This window comes from Hypanus sabinus, chromosome 5 (genome assembly GCF_030144855.1).
Source record: "Hypanus sabinus isolate sHypSab1 chromosome 5, sHypSab1.hap1, whole genome shotgun sequence".
Classification (NCBI taxonomy): Eukaryota; Metazoa; Chordata; class Chondrichthyes; order Myliobatiformes; family Dasyatidae; genus Hypanus; species Hypanus sabinus.
In genome coordinates, this window is record NC_082710.1 from 82,676,787 (window position 1) to 82,701,769 (window position 24,983).

The window sequence follows — 24,983 nt, forward strand, 5'->3', positions numbered from 1 at the left end:
GGTAAAAGGTTAAATGTTTAAGGGGTACATCACTCAGAAATTGGCAAGAGTGTGGAATGATCTGCCAGCAAAAGTGGTAATTGTGGATTTGAGACACTTAAGAGAAGTACATGAATAAATATTTGGATAAGTGCATGAATGAGAGGGGTTTGGGTGCTTACAGTCCAGGTGCAGGTCAATGGAACAAGACAGGATAATAGTGTAGCATGGACTAGATGGGTCAAAGCTTCTGTGCTGTAGTCCTATGACCTAATATGATCATCGAGGTTGAGATGATATGAATTGTTTGCTCAACCAACACACAAAAAGCTGGTGGAAGGCAGCAGGCTAGGCAGCATCTATAGGAAGAAGTACAGTCGACGTTTTGGGCCGAGACCCTTCGTCAGTCCTGATGCATTTTGGAAACAAATCCTGTGGACTGATGAAGTTAAAATAGAACTTTTTGGCTGCAATGAGCAAAGGTATGTTTGGAGAAAAAAGGGTGCAGAATTTCATGAAAAAACACCTCTCCAACTGTTAAGCATGGGGGTGGATCAATTATGCTCAGGGCTTGTGTTACAGTCAGTGGCATGGGGAACATTTCACTGGTAGAGGGAAGAATGAATTCAATTAAATACCAGCAAATTCTGGAAGTAAACATCCCACCTTCTGTAAAAAAGCTGAAGATGAAAAGAGGATGGCTTCTACAACAGGATAATAATCTTAAACACACCTCAAACTTCACAATGGACTATCTCAAGAAGTGCAAGTTGAAGGTTTTGCCATGGCCCATCACAGTCCCCTGACCTAAACATCATCAAAAATCTATAGATAGACCTCAAAACAGCAGCACATGCAAGACGACCCAAGAATCTCACAGAACTAGAAGCTTTTTTGCAAGGAAGAATGGGCAAAAATCCCCCAAACAAGAACTGGAAGACTCTTAGCTGGATACAGAAAGCATTTACAAGCTGTGATACTTGCCAAAGGGGGTGTTACTAAGTTCTGACCATACAAGGTGCCCAAACTTTTGCTTTGGGCCCTTTTCCTTTTTTGTTATTTTGAAACTGTAAAAGGTGGAAATTAAAAAAAAGTAATCTTGCTTAAAGTATTAACGAAATGTGTTGTCTTTAACATTATGCCTTTTAGAAATCAGGTCATCTTTAACTCACTTAGTTATTCACAGTAACAGAAATTTTTACCCCGGGGTGCCCAAACTTTTGCATGCCATGTAACTGTATTTAATTCTTAATTTAGTGGCTGTACTACCTTTGATTAAATAACTTCCCATTCTGCTCACCAATGATCTCCAAAGGAACTTCAAATTCAACATTTTTTAATATAACAGATATTCCAAATACTTCTTTTTAAGAGAATCGTCTGTGTATACATGTGTGTGTATAGAATCATGAGGAAATGCTGGGTGAAGAACTATTAGAAAGATATCTAATAACGTCAAATAACCTCAATTTTCTTGTACAACACATTGGAACAGTGCTCAAAGCTATTGAGCAAACAATAAACACGAGGAAATCTGCAGGTGCTGGAAATTCAAGCAACACACACAAAATGCTGGTGGAACACAGCAGGCCAGACAGCATCTATAAGAAGAAGTACAGTCGATGTTTCGGTCTGAGACCCTTCGTCAGGACTGACCTTTTGTCTCGGCCTGAAACGTTGACAGCACTTCTTCCTATAGATGCTGCCTGGCCTGCTGCGTTCCACAAGCATTTTGTGTGTGTTGCTTGAATTTCCAGCATCTGCAGATTTCCTCAGGCTTGCTTAGATGTTCTTTTGCAAACTTCTGATGCTGAATTTTGTGGTGGGGATGTAGGGAAGGTTTTCTTTGTGCAGGTGTCGCTGCACAGTAGAACAGTGCACCACCACTTCAGAGTCTGCTAAATCTTCCTGAAGGTCTTTTGCAGTCGTACAGGGGTTTTGAGTTACTTTTCTAGCAATCCTTACTAGCAGTTCTTTTGGAATATTTTCTTGGTCTTCCAGACCTCAACTTGACCTCCGCCATTCCTGTTAACAGCCATTTCTTAATTACATTACGAACTGAGGAAATGGCTACCTGAAAACACTTCGCTATCTTCTTATAGCCTTCTCCTGCTTTGTGGGCATCATTTATTTTAATTTTCAGAGTGCTAGGCAGCTGCTTAGAGGAGCCCATGGCTGCTGATTGTTGGGACAAGCTTTGAGGAGTCAGGGTATTTATAAAGCTTTGAAATTTGCATCACCTGGCCTTTCCTAACGATGACTGTCAACAAGCCATAGCCCTAACAAGCTAATTACAGTCTGAGACCTTGGTAAAAGTTATCTGAGAGCACAAATCTCTTGGGGTACCCAAACTTCTGCCTGGTGCTCCTTTCCTTTCTTTCCACTCTAAAATTGTACAAAACAAAAAATAATACACTAATCTTGCTTAAAATGTTGAAAAGAATGTTTCATCTTTAACTTTATGACTTTTGGAGATCAGTTCACCTTCTACTCTCTTAACTATTCACAGTAACAAATTTTGACCAGGGTGCCCAAACGTTTGCATGCCGCTGTAAATATATATTATAGTTGGAAAAAAATTGGTGGATTTTCTTTCATATTTGCATATAATTTGCTGTCAAATAAAGTAATTTTATTTAAAATTATAAAATCTTACATTTTATTTTATTATAAAATTATTTAATTAATTACATTATTAATTTTTGTATGTGTGTTTTGTTTTTTTCTCTCAGAGATTTCTGCCATCTTTGAACCTGAAACATCACTGGTATACACATTACAGGAACCTTTCACCTTGGTCAAGAATTTAAGTGATCTTTTACCTGCTGCATCCTCAGAACACACTTTTCTCAGAGAAAATATTGCATTCAGTTTTCGAACTACACACACCCCATGTATGCTTCTTTATGTCAGCTGTCTTAATGAGGAATATTTGGCTGTGACTCTCTCCAAAAATGGTAAGTTTGTTGAACACTCCCTTTACATTACTTAGAATATGGTGGTAATAAAAATAATGTAATTAATGATTTACATTCTCTGTATATGCTTCCAAAGATTCCAAAGGAAAAAATTCCTCCCCGTGTCAGTCTTTAATGATAAAAAAATATATGAAGGGAAGCATCCCAGCAGCATCTATCCTGAGAAGCCATTCTGAATCTTACATTTTCGTAAGATCCATTCTCATTGTTTTAAAACACACAGATTATGCCCAAAGTATGCAACCTTTCTCATAATGGAACTTCTCATCCCACAAATTTACCCTGTGACCCTTTTCTGAATTCCCTCCAATGAATTATATTCCTGCTAATATAAGGAGACTAATATTATATCACTCCAGGTCCAATGTGTTTGTGGATAGATTTCCTCCCTTTCTCTTAACCTATGTTTCTTCCAGAGAAGGTTAACAATCTGTTTAATTTCCTCATTACTTAATGTTACTGCCTACTACCTGTTTCTCTGGCAAGTAATATTAAGTAGAAAACATACAGCACATTACAGGCCCTTTGGCCCACAATGCTGTGCCGAACATGTCCTTACAATATTGTACTTTTTAATTTTTCCTACCAGAGTGACTAACTTCATTTACTATCCCTACCCATTGCCCCATTATAATCTACTGTGTACCTTTGTGTTACGACAATCTAGACCAGTGGTCCCCAACCACCGGGCTGCAAAGCATATACTACCGGGCCTCTAGGAAATGATATAATTTGGCGGTATGAAGCAATATGAGTGCAGTGCGGCTGACCCATCGCTTCATACTGCCAAATCATACCATTTCCTTGCGGCGCAGTAGCACATGCTTAGTTGGTTGGGGACCACTGGTCTAGACAATGGAAATTTCCCCTTACAGAATTTACAGCTGTATGGCAAAAAATTTGAGATACAGAATAAAAATGCACGTTGGTATTTATTTGAAAAAGCTTAACAGACCTGATGGGAGATGTACAAAGTCTCTAGTGTCTTCACTGTGGTAGCATTTTGCTAGGTGTTCCCGTTGACAGGCGTCATGAGGTGTGTGAAGTTACCATTGACAGAGAGAAGGGTTTTGGGAAGCTGAAAAGGCTGAAGGACAAACTGTTTGAGTGTAGACTTCTGCAACGTTCATGAACTCAGGGACTACATTTTGTGTGACTGTATGTTACTGTCTTACATGTACTTACCAATTTATATGTGTTATATGTGCCTTGTGCTACGTGTGAGTGTTGGTACTGTGTTTTGCACCATTGCCCAGCGCAACACTGTTCTGTTTGGATGTATTCATGGATGGTTGAATGACGATTAACTTTGAATGTGTACTTGAATTAGAAGCTGCCAATTCACAGTGGGACCTGTCAAGGCAATATCTTCTGTTAATAATTGTATCAAATAATGTATCAAGTAATGTAACATCCATTTTTAATTAATCAATCAACCCTTTTTCTTCTGCCCACAATACTATCAGAATTTCCTTGCCTATAAACCCTGCATCCAAGGGGGCCATTACTGTCAAAAGGAAATCTCGCAGTAGGGAAAGCATCTCCACTTACAACATGGAATTCAAAGATGGAAAAGACGGTTCATGTTATTAAAATTGCTGTACAGTTCTCTAGAAACACAACTTCTCCACATCATGATGGTACACTGTCCCATTGTCTTACCCATTTGCTTAACCTATCTATGTGCTTTTTCAGGCTTTTATTATCCTCACAATTTTACTCTTCTACTTATTGGTGTATCATCAATGACCACAGAGTGTGCAGCACCCCTTCTGTAATGAAATATCTGATAATTCCTCGAGGTGAAATTTAGTATCTGGATCACAGACAAGACTTGCTACCATTTGAACTATGGTTAAGGCAGTCATTGCAGCCAGACATCTCAGCAAATCCCCATTCCAGCTATTCTAGCTCCCCTTCCAGCTATGCAGAGAAGATAATCCGCATGTTTTCAAAGGTTAATTTTACTGAGGGCTGTGTGTTACAAAGCAAGAAAGACAATGGAGCAAAGGGTTAAATGTTCTTACTCAGTCATTTTAGTCACTGTACATGATGGGCAACTTTCAGTGTTGAGGTTGAGACAGAACAAGTGCACTCGAAAGACTGTGGAAAAAGTGAAGCCTTCCATGCATGCATAGGAAGCCCAATCGATTCATCACACAATCAGCTACATGCACACTTAGAAAATTCTTGTAATTAATCAGATATGGTCCAGTATGCAAAATTAAGTTTCCCCCGCCAGCATCACCACCACCTATTTGCTCACCTCATTTTATCACACCGATCACCACTCTCGACACAATCTGTCAACATTTCTTCATTCACCTGATCTGGCTTTCTACAGTCATTGACTGCATCCTTACTATGAAAGCTATCAATAGGTTGAAAATGTGAAGATACACTGTGTTCAATGTGAAAAAAATGGAATTCATTGTTTTATTATAACTGTTTTAATTCTATCAATATTCCCTTAATTAAATTAGTATTACACCACAATGTCATCTGTGCATTAGTTTCCTTAACTTTGTGGGAAGTTCAAGTCTCTGTGCCAGCACAGTAGTCCTGAATATCCAAAAAAGCAGAATTGTTAGGCATTTCCAAATTATGGTTGAAAAGGCCCAGCCGATTAGCTCTGATGAATCTGTTACTGGGCAGCTACTCAGACTGAGTAGGTGATCAGCAAGTACGACAGGTGAAATTGTCTGTGGAAAGTTCAAGTCATAGCTTTTCCCATCTTTGATATAGTGGGTCCAGGGAAATATTTTGCGTCCTGGTAAACATGTAACATAAATATTAATCTAGAAGTTGAGTATATATGTTAAAGGCTTTATAATGACTCTGGCTTATCCACACTGTGGCTTTATAAGGCATTGTTCTGACCATATGGAATATTTTGAGAACTTTTGGGCCTTTTATCTAATAAAGGATGAGCTAATAAATGATCCTGGGAATGAAAGGTTTCATGAATGAGGAACATTTGAATGCTGTGGGCCTGTACTTGCTGGGGTTTAGAAGAATGAGGGGTGATCTCATTGAAATGTATCATATTTTGAAAGGCCTAGATATAATGGTAATGGTGCAGATGTTTCCTATAGTGGGGAAGTCTAGAAATAGATGGCACATCCTCAGAATAGAAGAGTATCACTTTAGAACAGATATGTGGAGGAATTTTGTTAGCCAGATAGTGGTGAATCTCTGAAAAACCATCACATAGATGGCTGTGGAGGCCAAGTCATTGAGTATATTTAAAGCAAAGATTGATAGGTTCTTAATTAGTAAGGGCATCGAAGGTTATCAGATTCAGAATGCAGTTTGATATCACTGGCATATATTATGAAATTCATTGTCAGGAGCAATAAAGTAACCCCCAGGTTCTGTTGGCTGTGTAACTCCAGGGAAGACAGTCTCTGGCCCTACCAAATAGGTGAGATTGAGATGCAAGTCCAGCCTGAAACCCCCATTTGTGTGGATGCTGCGTGATTTGTTACCCTGTTACAAATCAGTATCATGGAATATCAGACAGTATGCCACATACAATTAAATGATTTAGCTTTATAATTCTTAATTTGACTAAGGGGTTAGTGAAGAAAAAGCAGAAAAAAGAAAAGGGCCCATTTTAATGAAACAGTATAATGTGTACAACATGGAGCTCACAATTTCCCTTTTCACTGATCCTCCTTCGATCTGTCTGGCCTTCATCGGACTCCACTCCAGATTGAGCCCTATGATCTCTTCCCTCTGATGTCTTCCCTCTTCATCTCCCGCCAAACAAAAAACCCAGGTCACCCTAGTGTCAGGCACATGGCACAAAAACACCCTCCAGTCATTGGATGGTGCACATTCGAAAGCACCCATTATCTCTAACCATAACCCAAACACTACTTCTACAGAAAGAGCATTACATTGGTAGTGATACCTTTCCCAAGGTGTTACAAGTATAACAGGAGGTATATATAAAATTAAATTAAGTCCTGTTAAAAGAAAGCGAAAATATCTGAAGTAGTTTTCATGGGTTTCATTGTACATTCTGATGGTGAAGAGGAAAAGCTGGTCCTGAAACACCGAGTGTATGTCTTCAGGCTTCTATACCTCCTTCTTCCTTATAGCAATGAGTCCGGGGTGATGGGGTCCTTAATGAAGGTTAGGGGTAGAATGGGTTAAAACAGCCACAATGAACCAAATGGCACAGTTCTGCTCCTTTGTCTAATGCAAATGATCTTAGTGTCTGAAATAGATTGAAATAGGAAAGGTGGGACCAGTTTTGAACCGAAAAGTACAGTTGCTGATAGAGGCAGAGGAAGGAGCTTAGATAGTAAGTGAATGCATCAGACTTTACCAGGGAAGAAGATACAGTTGAGTCGTGGTATTGGAAGACGTAGTTGTACTACTTGCTGGATGTTAAAGTCGAGGAAAGGGGAACTCGTCCTATCATGACAGGACATATCCTTACATGTTGAGGAAAGTAAGGATGGAAATCACTGAGCCATGATGTTCCACAGAAGAAGGGACAAAATGTTGGGGAGGAGGGCGTGTGAAGTTCAAAGTCATAGTATTGCCTGTATTGAAAGTATTATATCTTTGCTGAAAAAGGATATTTTAAATAGAAGCATGGAGCATAAGACCAAGGAAGTCGTGATGACGGATTTCTGTAGATGCATGGTGAAGAGTATATTGACTGCATCATGGCCTGGTATGGAAACAGCAATGCCCTTGAACAGAAGGGCATATACAGTTAGTAGATAAAGCCCAGTTTATCGCAAGTAAACTCCCCACTATTGAGTATATCTACACGGAGTGCTTTTGCAGGAAAGCAGCATCCATCATCGAGGACCCCCACCATTCAGACCATGGTCTCTTCTCACTGCTGCCACCAGGAAGGAGATACAGGAGCTTTAGGTCTCATACCAAGTTCAGAACAGTTCCAGAATGGATATGCTGAACTGATTCCACAATCAAGGGACTCATTTTTAAGGACTCTACAACTCAGGTTCTCAATATTTATTACTTATAATTAAGTTCTTCTTTTTCTTTTTGATTTGCGCAATTTGTTGCTTTTGCATACTGGTTGTTTGTCTGGCTTTGTGTGTAGTTCTTTTTAATTTTTTAGCAGAGTAAGCCCTGCAAACATGTCACTCAGCAACCCCTCAACTTCGATTAACCCTAACGTAACCATGGGAGAATTTACAATGACCAATTAACTGGCCCCATACACCAGATGTCTTTAGACTGTGGGAGGAAATCAGAGCACCTAGGAAAAGCCAAGTATTACACGAGGAGGACACACACAGACTCCTTATGGAACACCACTGGAATTGAACTCCAAATTCCGAAATGCCCTGAGCAGTAATAGCATTGTGCTAACCACTACGCTACTGTGGTGCCCATTTTGCATTGATTCTATTTTGTTTATTTATATTTGCTGTGAATGCCCACAAGGAAATGAAGCAAGATAGTAAATTGCAACATATTTGTACTTTGATAATCAATTTAATTTAATTCGAAATCAGAATTTTGAAAGTATTTAGTTAATGCTTCATAGATATGAGGCTTGTTAGTCATAGTTGGTAGCTCATCTAGGATAATGAAAACTCTGATCTTGAACCTCCACCTCCTTGCATCTATACCCAGTTGTGGGTAAGGCTTTTGGCGTAAAACCCAAGAAAAAGTCCCAAGCTGGAGTCCCTAAGCAGTCCTACATTGAGTTCAATGCCGACTGACAACTCTTGCAACACTGTTAGTGCCACACTGTAGTTTCTACTGTTCCTTTGCATTCATCAGCTGTGTGGCCAGGGAGGCCAGCAGTTTGCTCTCCATATCTTACTGCCTTGGTTTGCATTCTGGTTTACACATCACCTAGACAGCTACGACACTATATCCATGGTCAGCCTCGACCATTGGAAGGCCTTGGTGCTGAAGAAGTGGAATTCCAAAATAATTCCAGGAGCTAGTTATTGTGGATAGGCTGCAAAAACTGGAGTTGTTTTTCTTGGACCAGTAAGTTCAAGGGGATACCTTGGAGGTGTATGAACAATTAGATTCTATGAGAGTCATGAATCAGGAGATTTTGAATTGTTTACAAAAAGACTAGACTGATGGGAAAATATCTTTTTAATGCAATGAGCAGTTATAATCTGGAATACCTGGGTAGAAGCAGAGCCTGAAGATGTTCAAAAAACAAGCCTGATAAACACTTATAAGAAAAAGAAAATGCAGGACTAACGAAGAGCCTGGATAGTTTTTGTCTAATGCTGGCATTTCACATGGCCAACCTTCCTCACTGTAACTTTCTGTGATTCTGTAAAATAATGATCTTCACACATCAGTTTTCATCTTTAATGCTCCTGTATATTGCCACAGTTTTACCAACATAGTATTTCCATCCTGATGATTTGTTTCTTTGCTTTTAACTGAGAAATGTTTTCTTCAAGGCCTCCTAGGAATGTTTCAAGCAACATCTGTTGCTCTTTTCAAGACTTTTAGTTCTAATCTTCAGTGATTCTCTGTGAAGCAAGGGTCCTCCCTTCTTTATATTTCTGGTGGAAACTATCTGCAAAACCTTTGGCAGACCTGGATTTCAGACTTGTCTGCAGCTAACTAAACCAGGTCAATACGTTTGACATTCGTTTGAGATAGTTTTAGCATTCTTTCGATGTTGGCCTACCTGAGGTGACTCCAGCTTCCCTGCTGCTATCACCAATATCTGTCTTTGGCTTAATACATTTTCAAGTCTCAGCTGTCTTGGATAATTGGATAGAAGCTGATACACATCAGAATATCATTTTGATTTGGAGACACAAGAGATTACAAATGCTGGAATGTAGATCAGAAATTTAAAAAAATACTGCTGGAGGAACTCAGCAGGTCAAGCAGCATCTATAGATGCAAAGGAACGTTTGAAAATTCAGAAGCTGTATGACCTGCTAAGTTCCTCCAGCAACTTGCTTTCTTTTTTCTTTACTTTGATTTGCAGTTTGCCTCTCCCAAAATGGTTGAGAAAAGTGGTTTGGAATTCATTTCCCAAAGAGTTAGTAGGGGTAGAAATCTTCACTACATCAATCAGAATCAGGTCTAATATCACTGGCATATAATAGACAATAGACAATAGGTGCAGAAGTAGACCATTCAGCCCCTCGAGTCTGCACCACCATTCTGAGATCATGGCTGATCATTCACTATCAATACCCAGTCCCTGCCTTGTCCCCATATCCCTTGATTCCCCTATCCATCAGATATCTATCTAGCTCCTTCTTGAAAGCATCCAAAGAATTGGCCTCCACCGTCTTCCAAGGCAGTGCATTCCACACCTCCACAACTCTCTGGGAGAAGAAGTTTTTCCTCAACTCTGTTTTAAATAACTGACCTCTTATTCTCAATCCATGCCCTCTGGTACTGGACTCTCCCAACATCTGGAACGTATTTCCTGCCTCAATCCTAACTTTATTGTATTCTGGCAGCAGTGCATTGCAATACATAGCAATAAGTAAAAATCTATAAATTACAGTAAGAAATTATATTATTAAATTATACAAGTCATACAAAAAGAAAGCTCCAGGGAATAAAGTCCTAACCTATTCAACCTTTCCCTTTCCCTGTAACTTGGGTCTTCCAGTCTTGACAACATCCTTTTAAATATTCTCTGCACACTTTCAACCTCATTTACAACTTTCCTGTAGGTAGGTGACCAAAACAGCACACAGTATTCCAGATTAGGCCCAACCAATCTCTTGTACAACTTCAACATTCTGAGTATTTTGACTTATGAAGGGCAATGTGCCAAAAGCTTTCTTCACGTCCTCTCTACCTGTGACACAACTTTAACGAATCATTGAGCTGTTATTCCCGGATCCCTTTGTTCTACCATATCCCTCTGTGACCCACCGTTCACTGGGTAAGACTTACTCAGGTAGGTCCTGCTGAAGTGCAATGCCTCACACTTGTCTGCCTTAAATTCCATCTGCCATTTTTCAACCCATTTTCCAGCCCTTACCATTGATAAAGATGACAAACAACAATGGACCCAGCACTGGTCCTTGTGGCACAACACTAGTCACAGGCCTTCAGTCAGAGAGGTAACCTTCTACTACCAGTCTCTGGCTTCTCCCACAAAACCAATGTCTTCCACTTTATTACATCATCTTGAATGCCAAGTGACTGAAACTTCTCAACCAACCTCCCATGCGGGACTCTGTCAAGTGCTTTGCTAAAGTCCACGTAGACAACATCCACTGCCTTACTTTCATCAACTTCCCTGGTAACTTCCTTGAAAAACTCTGTAAGATTGGTTAAACATGATCTACCACATGTCTTAATCAGTCCATGTCTATCCAAATACCTGTATATCCGATCCCTCAGAATACCTTCCAATAACTTTCCCATAACTGACGACAGGCTCACTGGCCTGCTGTTTCCCATGCAGAAGTGGTCTAAAACTAGCAGGCATCACATAAGAGGGAAGAAGAGTAAAGGGCTTCTTGGGGATATTTTTACTCACACAAAGAATGAGCTGCTAAAGGAAGTGTTGGATGCAGGAACAGTAATGACATTTAATAGGCATCTGGGCAGGTACGTGAATGAGCAAAGTGTTGAGATATCCAGGCAAGTGGGATTAATAGATAGGCATGATGATCATTATGACTGACTAGTATCAATGGGCTTTTTTCTATATTGTACAATCCTCTAACAAGGTAAGTTAAAGAATGTTTGTCCCATTTCCATCAGGGAGGAGGCTATGTAGCATCCACGCTCGACTCAAAAACAGTTACTTTCCCTAAGTAGTAAGGCTGATCAAAACTTACACCCTCTAATGCACCCCTCCACATCCCCAACCACCACTACTTTATCATTTCCTGTCAGGCACCTTACGTACTGAGACTCCTATGCCTAGCATCACTTTATGGATGTACAATCAGTCTATGTATCTAAACTAGCTTATCTATTTACTTTTTTTAAAATTATTATTGTGTTCTTTATCTTACTGTGTATTTTGTTCTGCATTGGATCCAGAGTAACAATTACTTTGTTCTCTTTTACACTTGTGTACTGGAAATGACCTTAAACAGCTTTGGATCTTAAATCTTGAATGTAATTTGGATGGCTGGAGCTGTGAGGCAGTGTTACTAACTACGCCACTCAAAGCGTGGTTCCTGTTTTGTTGGTAAGGATGGAAATAAGTACTATACAAATAGTGAGGCATACTTGTTGCTGTTGTATAGTCAGCCATGTCAACATGCCAAGAAGTTCACCTGGAGCACCACACGCATAATACTGGAGGAAGCTGGCAAGTCGGCAGCATGGTGGAAGTGAATAAGCAGTCAATGTTTTGGACTAAAGCTCTTTGTCAGGATGGGAAAGGAAGGAGGCAGAGGCCAGAGTAAGAAAGTGAGGGGAAGAGCAAGGAATACAAGATAGCAGGTCATAGGTGAAACTAGATGAGGGGAAGGTTTGTGACTAGGGGAGATGACATGAAATAAAATGCAGAGGGGATAGATGGAAGAAGTAAAGGATTGAAGAAGAATAAGAACTCTAATAGGAGAGGAGAGTGGACCTTCTTACTCTGGTTTCTGCCCTTTTCATTCCCAATTCTCATGACGATTTTAGCACAAAATGTCAGCTGGACGAGATGTCCCCTTCAGAGATGCTGCCCGAATTGCTGTGTTCCACCAGCATTTTCAGTGTGTTGCACCTTATTTCCAGCAAATGCAAAATCTCATGTGTTTATGACTTCACCTGGAGGCAGTTTCACTCTGGTTGAAATAGAACTCAATCATACAATCATTTATTAGGTAACTTCTGTGGCCACTGAAGTGTATGTTCATGCCTGCCTTGATCCACTTCAAGGTTTGACATAATTTGCATTCAGCGACACTCTTCTGCATATCACTGGTGTCATGTGTGGTTATTTGAGTCACTGTCACCTTCCTGTCAGCATGCACCAGTCTGGCCATTTTCCCCCAACCTCGCTAATTAAGAATGTGTTTTTGCTCACAGAACTGTCACACTGGATGCTTTTGTTTTTCACTCTGCAAATTCTAGAGATTGTTGTGCATGAAAATGCCAAGTGATCAGCAGTTTCTAAGATACTCAAACCACTCATCTGGCACCAACAGTCATTCCACAGTCAAAGTTACTTAGATCACCCCTCTGATGTTTGGTCTGAACAACTGAACCTCTTTACCATGTCTGCATGCGTTTATTCATTGAGTTGCTGCCACATGATAGGCTGATCAGTTATTTGCATTAACAAGCAGGTGTACAGGGTATCTAGTCAGCCACTGCCAACTGTGGCTGATGAGCCCCATCTGCATGAAGGGACTGGTATTAAGGCACTAGTAACCCACCTTTGCCTCTGCTCTGTCAGTAGAAAATAAGCCACATGTGAAGGCCAGGAGTTGGATTTGGTTGTCAGAGGCAAGTTAAGGTGCACACCATTGGGAGATTATCCCCACTACCGTCAGGCTGTGCCCCGGCAAGGACAACCTTAAGGAACGTTGGCTGATAATCACATTCAGCTGTTCTGTTTTTAGGTTATTTGGCCATCAAGTCTGTTCTACAATTCGATCATGGCTGATTTATTGTCCCCCTCAATTCCATTCTCCTGGTGTCAACCCATAATATTGATATTGAGGTTTTAGGGGTGATAAGTCTGTTGACCAGTGACAGGCAGTGGATAAGGTTTCATTATTGGATGTAATCATTGCCTGACACTTTCATGGTGTCCGTGTTACCCATCCATATTGGCATATGCAGGTATGAGTTTGTTCAATTTGTAAAGAGAAATGCATGGAATTGAAAGTTCTGCAATTATCGGATGAAAGAAGATCATCCAGGAAACATCTAAAAACAGTTAGAGCCAACTCAAATAATAAGATACTCAAGACATTTAGAAACATGGAAGCATAGAAAATCTACTGCATATTACAGGCCCTTTGGCCCACTATGTAGTGTTGACCATGTAACCTACTCTAGAAGCTGCCTAGAATTTCACTACCACATAGCCCTCTATTTTCTAAGCTCTGTGTACCTACCTATGAGTCTCTTAAAATACTATTGTATCTGCCTCTACCACCTTCATTAGCAGTGCATTCCACGCACCCACCACTCTCTGTATGATAAACTTACCTCTGACATCCCCTTTGTACCTACTTCCAAGCACTTTAAAACTAAGCCCCTCGTGTTAGCCATTTCAGCTTTGGGAAAAGCCTCAGGCTATCCACATGATCAATGCCTCTCATCATTTTATATACCTCTATTAGGTTACCTGTCATTCTCCATCGCTCCAAGGAAAAAAGGCTAAGTTCACTCAACCTATTCTCATAAGGCACATTCTCCAATCCAGGCATCCTTGTAAATCTTCTCTGCACTTTCTCCAGAGTATTCACATCCTGAGGTGACTAGAACTGAACAGAATATTCCAAGTGGGGTCTAATTAAGGTCTTATATAGTTGTAACATTATCTCATGGCTCTTGAACTCAATCCCATGGTTGGTGAAGACCAACGTACCATACACCTTCTTAACAACACTGTCAACCTGCACAGCAGCTTTGAGTGTCCTATGGACATACACTCCAAGATCTCACTGATCATCCACACCGTCAAGAGTCTTACCATTAATATTATACTCTGTCTTCAAATTTGACGTACTGAAATAAGTACTGAAATAAATTTGACACTTACCTAGGTTGAACTCTATCTGCCACTTCTCAGCCCAGTTCTGCTTCCTATTAATGTCCTGCTGTAACTTCTGACAACCCTCCAGACTCTCCATAACAATCCTCAACATTTGTGTGATCACCAGACTTACTTACCTACCCTTCTACTTCCTATCCAGGTCATTTATAAAAATCACCAAGAGGAGGGGTTGCAGAACACATCACTGTCCTCCATGCAGAACATGAACAATCCACAATCACCCTTGGCTTTCTGTGGTCAAGCCAATTCTGGATCCACAAAGCAAGGTCACCTTGGATCCTATGCCTCATTACTTTCTGAATGAGTCTCTCGTGGGGAACCTTATCAAATGCCTTACTGAAATCCATATACACTACATCCACTGCTCTACCTTCATAGATATGTTTTGTTACATCTTCAAAGAATTCAATCAGGTTGGTAAGTCATTATCTGCCCTTGACAAAGCCATGCTGACTATCCCTAATTGGATTATGGCTCTCCAAATGCTCTTAAATCCTGCCTCTCAACATCTTCTCCACTGGTCTATAATTTCCTGGGTTATCTCTACTCCCTTTCTTGAAAAAAGAAACAATGTTTGGAACTTCAATCATCTGGTACTTCTCCTGTCCCTATTGATGATGGAAAGATCATCGCCAGAGGCTCAGCAATCTCTTTCCTCGCTTATCACAGCCCAGGGTATATCTTATTTGCTCCCACCAACTAATCTAACTTAATACCTTTCAAAAGCTCCAGCACATCCTCTTTTTTCATGTCTATATGCCCAAGCAGTTTAGTCTGCTGGAAATCATCCTCACAATTGCCAAGGTTCTTTTCACTGGTGAATACTGATGCAAAGTATTCATTAAGTACTTCTGTTACCTCCTCCGGATCCATGCAGGTGATTCCACTCTCACTCCTGATTGGTCATATTTTCACACAACTCATCCTCTTGCTCTTCGCATACTTGTAGAATGCCTTGGGGTTTTCCTTAATCTTGCTCACCAAGGCCTTTTCATGGCCCCTTCTAGCTCTCTTAATTTCATACTTGAGCTCTTTCCTGGCACCCTTGTAATTTTCTAGATATCTAACAGTACCTAGTTTCTTGAACCTTTCATAAGCTTTTTTTTTCTTCTTAACTAGATTTTCCACATCCTTTGTATTCCATGCTTCTTTTACCCTACCATCCTTTCCCTGCCTCAATGGAACATACCCATGTAGAGTGCCACGCAACTGTTTCCTGAACATTTGCCACATTTCTGTCGTCCAGTTCCCTGAGACCATCTGCTCCCAATTTATGTTCCCAGGTTCCTGCCTAATAGCATTATATACCCCCTAACCCAATTAAATATTTTCACAAATTGTCTGCTCCTATCTCCTTCCAATGCTATGGTAAAGGAGATAGAGTTGTGATCACTACCTCCATTATGGTCTCCCACTGAGAGATCTGACACCTGACCAGGTTCACTTTGCAATAGCAGATCAAGCACAGCTTCTCCTCTAGTTGGCTAATCTACATATTGCATCAAGAAACCTTCCTGAACACAAGCAACAAGCTCCACCCCATCTAAACCCCTTGCTTGAAGGAGATCTCAGAGAATATTAGTAGAGTTAAAATTACCCATCACAACAACCCTATTATTATTGCACCATTCCAGGATCTGCCTCTCTATCTGCTCCTCGATGCCTTTGTTACTATTGGGGGGTCTATAAAAACACCCAGTAGAGTTATTGCCTCCTTCCTGTTTCTGATTCCACCCACAATGACTGAGTAGACAATCCCACTTTGACTTATTCCTTTTCTGCAGCTGTGATACTATCCCTGATTGGCAGTGCCACTCTGCCACCTCTTTTTCTTCTCTCCCTGTCCGTTTTGAAACATCTAAAGCCCGGCACACTCAGCAGCCATTCCTGCCCCTGAGACATCCAAGTCTCTGTAATGGCCACAACATCATAGTACCACGTCTTGATTCACACTAAGTTCATCCGCCTTGCTCGTGATACTCCTTGGATTAAAATAGACACACCTCAAACCATCTGGCTGAGTGCTTCTTTGCTGTATCATCTGCCTAGCCTTCCTCTGTCACTACTTATATCCCAACTGCCCCACCCTCTGCCTCTTCACTTCTTTTTCTAATCCCCTGCAAATCTAGTTTAAACTCTTCCACCAATAGTATTCCCAATCCTCCCTCCCAGGATATTGGTTCCCCTCCAGTTCAGGTGCAACCCGTCCAACTTGTACAGGTCACCCCTTTCCCTAAAAAGGGTTCCAAAGATTCAAGAACTTGAAACCCTGTCCCCTGCACCACCTCCTCAGCCTTGCAGTCTTCTTCACTATCTTCCTGTACTGACCTTCACTAGCTCATTGCACTGGGAGAAATCTGAAGATTACCACCTTGGAAGTCCTGGTCTTCAGCCTCCTTCCTAACTCCCTAAACTTATTGTGCAGGACCTCTACCCTCCTCCTGTCCATATCATTGGTACCAACATGTACCACGACCTCCAGCTGCTCACCTTCCCCTTCAAAAATATTCTGCAACCGCTTAGAGAAATCCTGGACCCTAGCACCCAGGACACAATACCCTATCTTGGTGTCTCTTTTTCTGAATTGTGCCCCTAACTATCAAGTCTCTTATCACTATTGTTCCATCTGAATTCACCCTACCCTTCTGAGGCTCAGAGCCGACCACATGCTATTAGCCTGGCTGCTGCTGCCTTGCCCAGAGAGGTCATCCCCCTCAGCAGTGACCAAAAGGGTATACCTGTTGCTGGGGGGAATGGCAACAGGGGGACCCTGCACCGACTTCTTTCGCCCTTTACTTATTTTGGTGTTCACACATCTACTCCTCGAATTCTGCACTCTCTGTGTAACTACTTGCTCAAAAGACGTACCTATCAATTGTTCCAGCCTCCTGGATGACCATAAGTTTGTCCAACTGCAGCTCCAGCTACTTAATGTGGTCTTTCATGAGCCGGAGTTGGCGGCACTTCCTACAGGTGTAGTCATCAGTGAGACTGTCAGTCTGCATGAGTTCCCACATCCTACAGGTGGAGCATTCCACTGTCATTCATCTGCCATCGTGCCTGCACTGTACAATGGGTCACCAAGACCAAATCTTCTGACTCATTTCCTTGGCCTCAGCCTTTTCTTGTCAAAGCTTGATGCTCCTGCTCTCACAGCTGGCCTACTCCCAGCAATGGCCGCCCCACTTGCACCTTCTGTGCTTTTATTTTATTCGTAGTGCTCTGATGCTGATTGGACCTCTGGAATGTCTAAACGCCCATGAATTTCTCCTTTTATACTAGCTTCGCCAACCTGTGAGTAAACTCTTCGAAGTGCTCTGCTTCCGATGCTAACTGGACCTCTGGAATTTGTGATTTGTACCATTGTACTTTGATTATGCATAAAGAGAAACTGTAATAGTGTAAAAAAAAGCTAACTTTGTTTGTCACATGTACATTGAAGCATGCAGGGAAATGTGCTGTTGGCATCATCACTTTTTCTGCAGTGTGCTGGGGGCAGCTCGCAAGTGTCTCTATGATTCCCATACCAACATGGCATGCCCACAACTCACTAACCCTAAACACAAACTTTGGAATATGGGAGAATACTGGAGCACCTGGAGGAAACCCATGCAATCACGGGGAGTATGTGCAAAATCCTTACGGACAGTGGCAGGAATTATACCCCCATTCACTGATCACTGGTGCTGTATTAGTTTTAGGCCAACTGCTATGCATATGACCTATTCCTTACAAAAAGCAAAAACTAAGGTAGGGCAATTGGGCCCAGTATGATAGAAAAATAGAACATAGAAAACCTACAGCATGGTACAGGCCCTTTGGCCCAGAAAGCTGTGCTTACTTTAGAAATTATCTAAAGCTACCCAATAGCCCTATATTTTTTCTGAGCTCCATGTACCTGTCCAGGAACCTCTTAAAAAAGACTCTATCGTAACTGCCTCCACCACCGTTGCCGGCAGCCATTCCACACACTCCTTGTATCAAAAACTTACCCCTGACATTTCCTCTGTACTTACTTCTAAGTAACTTAAAACTGTGCCTTCTCATGCTAGCCATTTCAGCCTGGGAGAAAGCTTCTGATTATACACATGATCAATGCCTCTCATCATCCTAAACACGTCTATCAGGTCACCTTTCATCCTCTGTCGTTCCAAGGAAAAAAAACTGAGTTCACTCAAGCTATTCTCATGGAGCATGTTCCCCAATCCAGGTACCTTCCTTGTAAATCTCCTCTGCACCCTTTCTATGGTTTCACATCCTTCCTATTGTTAGGCGACCAGAACTGAGCACAGTATTCCAAGTGGGTCTGATCAGGGTCCTGTCTAGCTGCAACATTACTTCTCGGCTCCTAAACTCTATCCCATTGATTGATGAAGGCCAATGCACCGTATGCTTTCTTAAACACAGAGTCTACCTGTGCAGCAACTTTGAGAGTCCTATGGAACTCAGACCCCAAGATCTCTCTGATCCTCCACACTGCCATTAATACTATACCATTAATACTATATTCTGCCAACATATTTGACCTACCAAAATTAACCACCACACACTTATCTGGGTTGAACTCCATCTCCCACTTCTCAGCCAAGTTATACATCCTATCACTGTCCTGCTGTCACCTCTGACAGCCCTCCACACTATCCATAGCACCACTAACCTTTGTGTCATTTACTAACCCATGCCTCTACTTCTTCATCCAGGTCATTTATAAGAATCACAAAAAGTAAGGGTCCCAGAACAGATCCCTGAGGCACATCACTGGTCACTGACCTCCATGCAGAATATGACCTGCCTACAACCATTCTTTGCCTTCTGTGGGCAAGCCAGTTCTGGATCCACAAAACAATGTCCTCTTGGACCCCGTGCCTCCTTACTTTCTCAATAAACCTTGCATGGGGTACCTTGTCAAATGCCTTGCTGAAATCCATATACACTACACCTATGGCTCTACCTTCATCAATGTGTTTAGTCACATCTTCAAAAAATTCAATCAGGCTCGTAAGGCACGACCTGCCTTTGATAAAGCCATGCTGACTATTCCTAATCATATTATGCCTCTCCAAATATTCATAATTCCCACCTCTCAGGATCTTCTGCATCAATTTACCAATCACTGAAGTAAGACTCACTGGTCTATAATTTCCTGGGCTATCCCTACTCTCTTTCTTGAATAAGGGAACAACATCCGCAACCCTCCAATCCTCCGGATCCTCTCCTGTCCCCATTGATGATGCAAAGATCATTGCCAGTGGCTCAGCAATCTCCTTCCTTGCCTCCCACAGTAGTGGGGGGTAATCTTGTCTGGTCCTGGTGACTTATCCAATTTGATGCTTTTCAAAAGCTGCAGCACATCTCTTCCTTAATATCTACAAGCTCAAGCTTTTCTGTCTGCTGTAAGTAGAATGCCTTGTGGTTTTCCTTAATCCTGTCCACCAAGGCCTCATGACCCCTTCTGGCTCTTCTAATTTCTTCCTTCCTGCTAGCCTTATAATTTTCTAGATCTCTATCATTACCTAGTTTATTGAACCTTTTGTAAGTTCTTCTTTTGTTCTTGACTGAATGGTCCACATCTACAATGATCTTGGTCAATGTGCTGTGTTCAGGCTCACTTTCCCACCCAATCCCAAACACTACATGCTCAATAATCTGTTGATCTTGACCTTGGTTTTGCTGAATGATTGAAAGTGGCTACACAGGTTGATAGGGTGGTTAAGAAGACATATGGTATACTAGGCTTCAGTAGTTGAGGATTTGAGTTCAAAAGTCAGGAAGTTATGTTGCAGGTTTAAAATTCTAGTCAGGCTGCATTTGGAGAATTGCATACAATTCTGGTCACCCCATTATCGGAAGGGCTTCAAGGCTTTGGAGATTGTGCAGAAGAGATTTTACCTGGATATTGCCTGGATTTGAGGGCACGTGCCACATATAACAAGAGGTTAGCCAAACTTGGGTTGTTTCCTCTGGAGAGGTGAGGGCTGAGCAGAGATCTGATAGAGGTTTACAAGATGAGAGTCGACAGAGAATATCTTTTTCCAAGTGTTGAAATGCCTAATACAAGAGGGCATACATTTAAGGTGAGAGGGAGTAAAGGGTAAGTTTTTTACACAGGTGGGTGCCTGGAATGTGCTGCCTGGGGTGCTAGAGGCAGAAGAATTAGAGGCTTTTAAGAGATATTTAGATAGGCTCATGATTGTGAGGAAAATGGAAGGATATGGACTTTGTGTAGACAGAAGTAATTAATTTAGTTGTCCATTTAGTTACTAATTTAATTAGTTTGGTACAACATAGTAGGCTGAAAGGCCTGTTCCTGTGCTATACCATTCTATATTTTATGACTGAATCTTGTTAGAACTCTGAAGAAATTTCAAAACTGGAGCACCCAGAGGAAACCTATGTGTTCACAGGAAGAACATAGAAACTCCTTAGCAGCAGGAATTGAACCCCGATCAGGGACTGCTAGTGCTGTAAAGAGATTGCACTAACCAATATGCTGCTGTGCCACTGCATGCTGTTTTAACAAGAGTATATAGGCATTTGAAAGAGAACATGTTACGGCAAAATAAGGCAATGAATTAGGTTTGATAGGATTGTTATCAGAGCTGCTATCAATTTTATAAGCTGGATAGCCTTCTATGTTGTAGGAAAAGAAGATAAGGAAGATGTGAACTCTAACCTAACTTAGCTTCCATAATTGACAGCAGAGGTGGAGATGGATGTTTCATTACTGGTGGTTACTTGCGAGATCCTTTGGTATTTACTTTTCATGTGCTTATCTTACTGATGCCTTTTTGATTCATTAAAAGTTCAAAGTAAAATTTATTATCAGAGTGCATACATGTCATCACATACAACCCTGAGAGTCTTTTTCTGCGGGCATACTGAGCAAATCTATAGAACAGTAACTGTAAACAGGATCAATGGAACAACAAACCGTGCAAATGCAGATATAAATAGATAGCAATTAAAAATGAGCATGAAGTAATAAAATAAAAGAGTCCCTAAATGAGTGTAGTTATCCCCTTTCATTCAAGAGCCTTATGGGTGAGGGGTAGCAACTGTTCCACAACCTGGGGGTGTGAATTTTGAGGGACTTGTCCCTTTTATCTGTTGGGAGCAGTAAGAAAAGAGTGGTGAGGATCTTTGATGATGGTTGCTGCTTTCTTGCAGTAACGTTTCATGTAGATGTGCTTAATAGTTGGGAGGGTTTTACCCATGATGTACTGGGCTGAATCCACTGTCTTTTCCAGGATTTTCCATTCAAAGGCATTGGTGTTCCCTTACCAGGCTATAAGGTAGCCAGTCAACACACTTTCCGCCACACATGTATTGAAGTTTGCCAAGATTTTTGAGGAAGTAGAGGTGCTGTCGTGCTTTCTTCGCAATTATCTTTATATGATGGATCCAGGCAGGTCCTCTGAGATAGGAATTCAAAGCTACTGACACTTTTCACCTCTGATTCTCTGATAATTACTGTCTCATGGACTTCTGAATTCATTAAGTAGAATTGAGGTCTGATAATGACATTTAATTCAAGGACATCCAGAGGAAGACTTTGAGATAAGCCTGTTAAACCTGATGAACTGTAGGAAGAGAAATAGTATTAACCTGACCAGTAACTGTTTCCCTTCACACAGATGCACTCCAACTTATTGACTGTTTCCATCACTTTTGATTATTATTTTAGATTTCCAGCATCTGCATTTTCTTTATAACTTTCAAGCTAGACAAGTTGTCTTGTGCTGCAATGTTATGGGTGGATTTTATCTCACTAGGTTGTCTTTGAATTGATATGGGTATGTGCTGTAACAATATCTATAGTGGTCACCTTCTGATATTCATGGAGCATAGACTGTACAGCACAGGAATAGGCCATTTGGTCCTCAACAAGGTGCCCAGCTAATTACTCTAATGATACCTAATTAAACAAATTGCTCATGTATGCATATGATTCACATACTTCAATTCTCTGCATATTTATGTGCTTGTTCCAGAATCAGAAACAAAATCATTGACTTCTATGTTGTGAAATTTGTTGATTTACAGCAGCAGTACAATGCAGACACAAGATTACTGTAAATTGCTGAATAAATAAATGGTGCAAAAAACTAAATAATGGAGCAATGTTCATGGGTGCATAGACTGTTCAGAAATCTGATGGCAGGATGGAAAATACAACATACTTCTATAAGACCATAAGACAAAGGAGCAGAAGTCGGCTATTCGGCCCATCAAGTCTGCTCCGCTATTTCATCATGAGCTGATCCAATCTCCCCTTTAGTCCCATTCTCCCGCCTTCTCACCATAACCCTTGATGCCCTGACTGCACAGATACCTATCAATCTCTGCCTTAAATACACCCAATGACTTGGCCTCCACTGATGCCAGTGGCAACAAATTCCATAGATTCACCACCCTCTGGCTAAAAAAATTTTTTTGCATCTCTGTTCTGAATGGGCACCCTTCAATCCTCAAGTCATGTCCTCTCGTACTAGACTCCCCTACTATGGGAAACAACTTTGCCACATCCACTTTGTCCATGCCTTTCAACATTCAAAATGTTTCTATGAGGTCCCCCCTCATTCTTCTAAACTCCAAAGAGTACAGTCCAAGAGCAGTCAAATGTTCCTCATATGTTAACCCTCTCATTCCCGGAATCATTCTAGTGAATCTTCTCTGAACCCTCTCCAATGTCAGCACATCATTTCTTAAATAAGGAGCTGAAAACTGCACACAGTATTCCAAGTGAGGTCTTACCAGTGCCTTATAGAGCCTCAACATCACATCCCTGCTTCTATACTCTATACCTCTAGAAATGAATGCCAACATTGCATTCGCCTTCTTCACCACCGACTCAACCTCAAGGTTAACCTTAAGGGTATCCTGCACGAGGACTCCCAAGTCCCGTTGCATCTCAGAACTTTGAATTCTCTCCCCATTTAAATAATAGTCTGCCCATTTATTTCTTCTACCAAAGTGCATGACCGTATACTTTCCGACATTGTAATTCATTTGCCACTTCTTTGCCCATTCCCCCAATCTATCCAAGTCTCTCTGCAGACTCTCTGTTTCCTCAGCACTACCGGCCCCTCCACCCATCTTTGTATCATCAGCAAACTTAGCCACAAAGCCATCTATTCCATAATCCAAATCGTTGATATACAATGTAAAAAGAAGCGGCCCCAACATGGACCCCTGTCGAACACCACTGGTAACCGGCAGCCAACCAGAATGGGATCCCTTTATTCCCACTCACTGTTTCCTGCCAATAAACCAACACTCTATCCACATATGTAACTTCCCGTAATTCCATGGGCCCTTATCTTGTTTAGCAGCCTCATGTGCGGCACCTTGTCAAAGGCCTTCTGAAAATCCAGATACACAACATCCACTGCATCTCCCTTGTCTAGCCTACTTATAATTTCCTCAAAAAATTGCACTAGGTTTTTCAGGCAGGATTTTCATTTAAGGAAACCATGCTGAGTTCTGCCTATCTTGTCATATGCCTCCAGGTAGTCCGTAACCTCATCCTTGACAATTGACTCCAACAACTTCCCAACCACCGATGTTAAGCTAACAGGTCTATAATTTCCTTTTTGCTTCCTTGCCTCCTTCTTAAATAGTGGGGTGACATTTACAATCTTCCAATCCTCCAGAACCAGACCAGATTCTATCGACTTTTGAAAGATTATTGTTAATTCCTCCGCAATTTCCGCTGCTACTTCCTTCAGAACACAAGGGTTATTCCATCTGGTCCAGGAGATTTATCTACCCTTAGACTATTCAGCTTCCTGAGTACTTTTTCTGTCGTAATTGTGACTGCGCATATTTCTCTTCCCTGGCATCCTGAATGTCTGGTATATTGCTGATGTCTTCCTCAGTGAAGACTGATGCAAAATACTCATTCAGTTCCACCGCCATCTCCTTATCTTCCATTACAATTTGTCCAGCGTCATTTTCTATCGGTCCTTTATCTACTCTCACCTGTCTTTTACTCTCTTTATATACTTGAAAAAGCTTTTAGTATCCTCTTTGATATTATTTGCTAGCTTCCTTTCATAGTTCATCTTTTCCCTCTTAATGACCTTCTTAGTTTCCTTTTGTTAGCTTTTAAAAACTTCCCAATGCTTTGTCTTTCCACTAATTTTTGCTTCCTTGTATGCCCTCTGCTTTGCTTTTACTTTGGCTTTGACTTCTCATGTCAGCCATGGTTGCATTCTTTTTCCATTCAAAAATTTCTTCTTCTTTGGAATATATCTGTCTTGCACCTTCCTCACTTCTCGCATAAACTCCAGCTACTGCTGCTCTGCCATCCTTCCCGCTAGTGTCCCTTTCCAGTC

The 24,983-nt window shown here is 41.2% G+C and overlaps 1 protein-coding gene across 1 annotated transcript in view; it reads left to right on the forward strand.

Moving 5' to 3' along the window:
- LOC132394271 (contactin-associated protein-like 5) overlaps nucleotides 1-24,983 on the forward strand; it is a 977,958-nt gene that overhangs the window by 629,489 nt on the left and 323,486 nt on the right. The window contains exon 16 of the mRNA XM_059970196.1: nucleotides 2,712-2,936. Coding sequence (XP_059826179.1) covers nucleotides 2,712-2,936 — 225 coding nt within the window. The remainder of the gene's footprint in view (nucleotides 1-2,711; nucleotides 2,937-24,983) is intronic.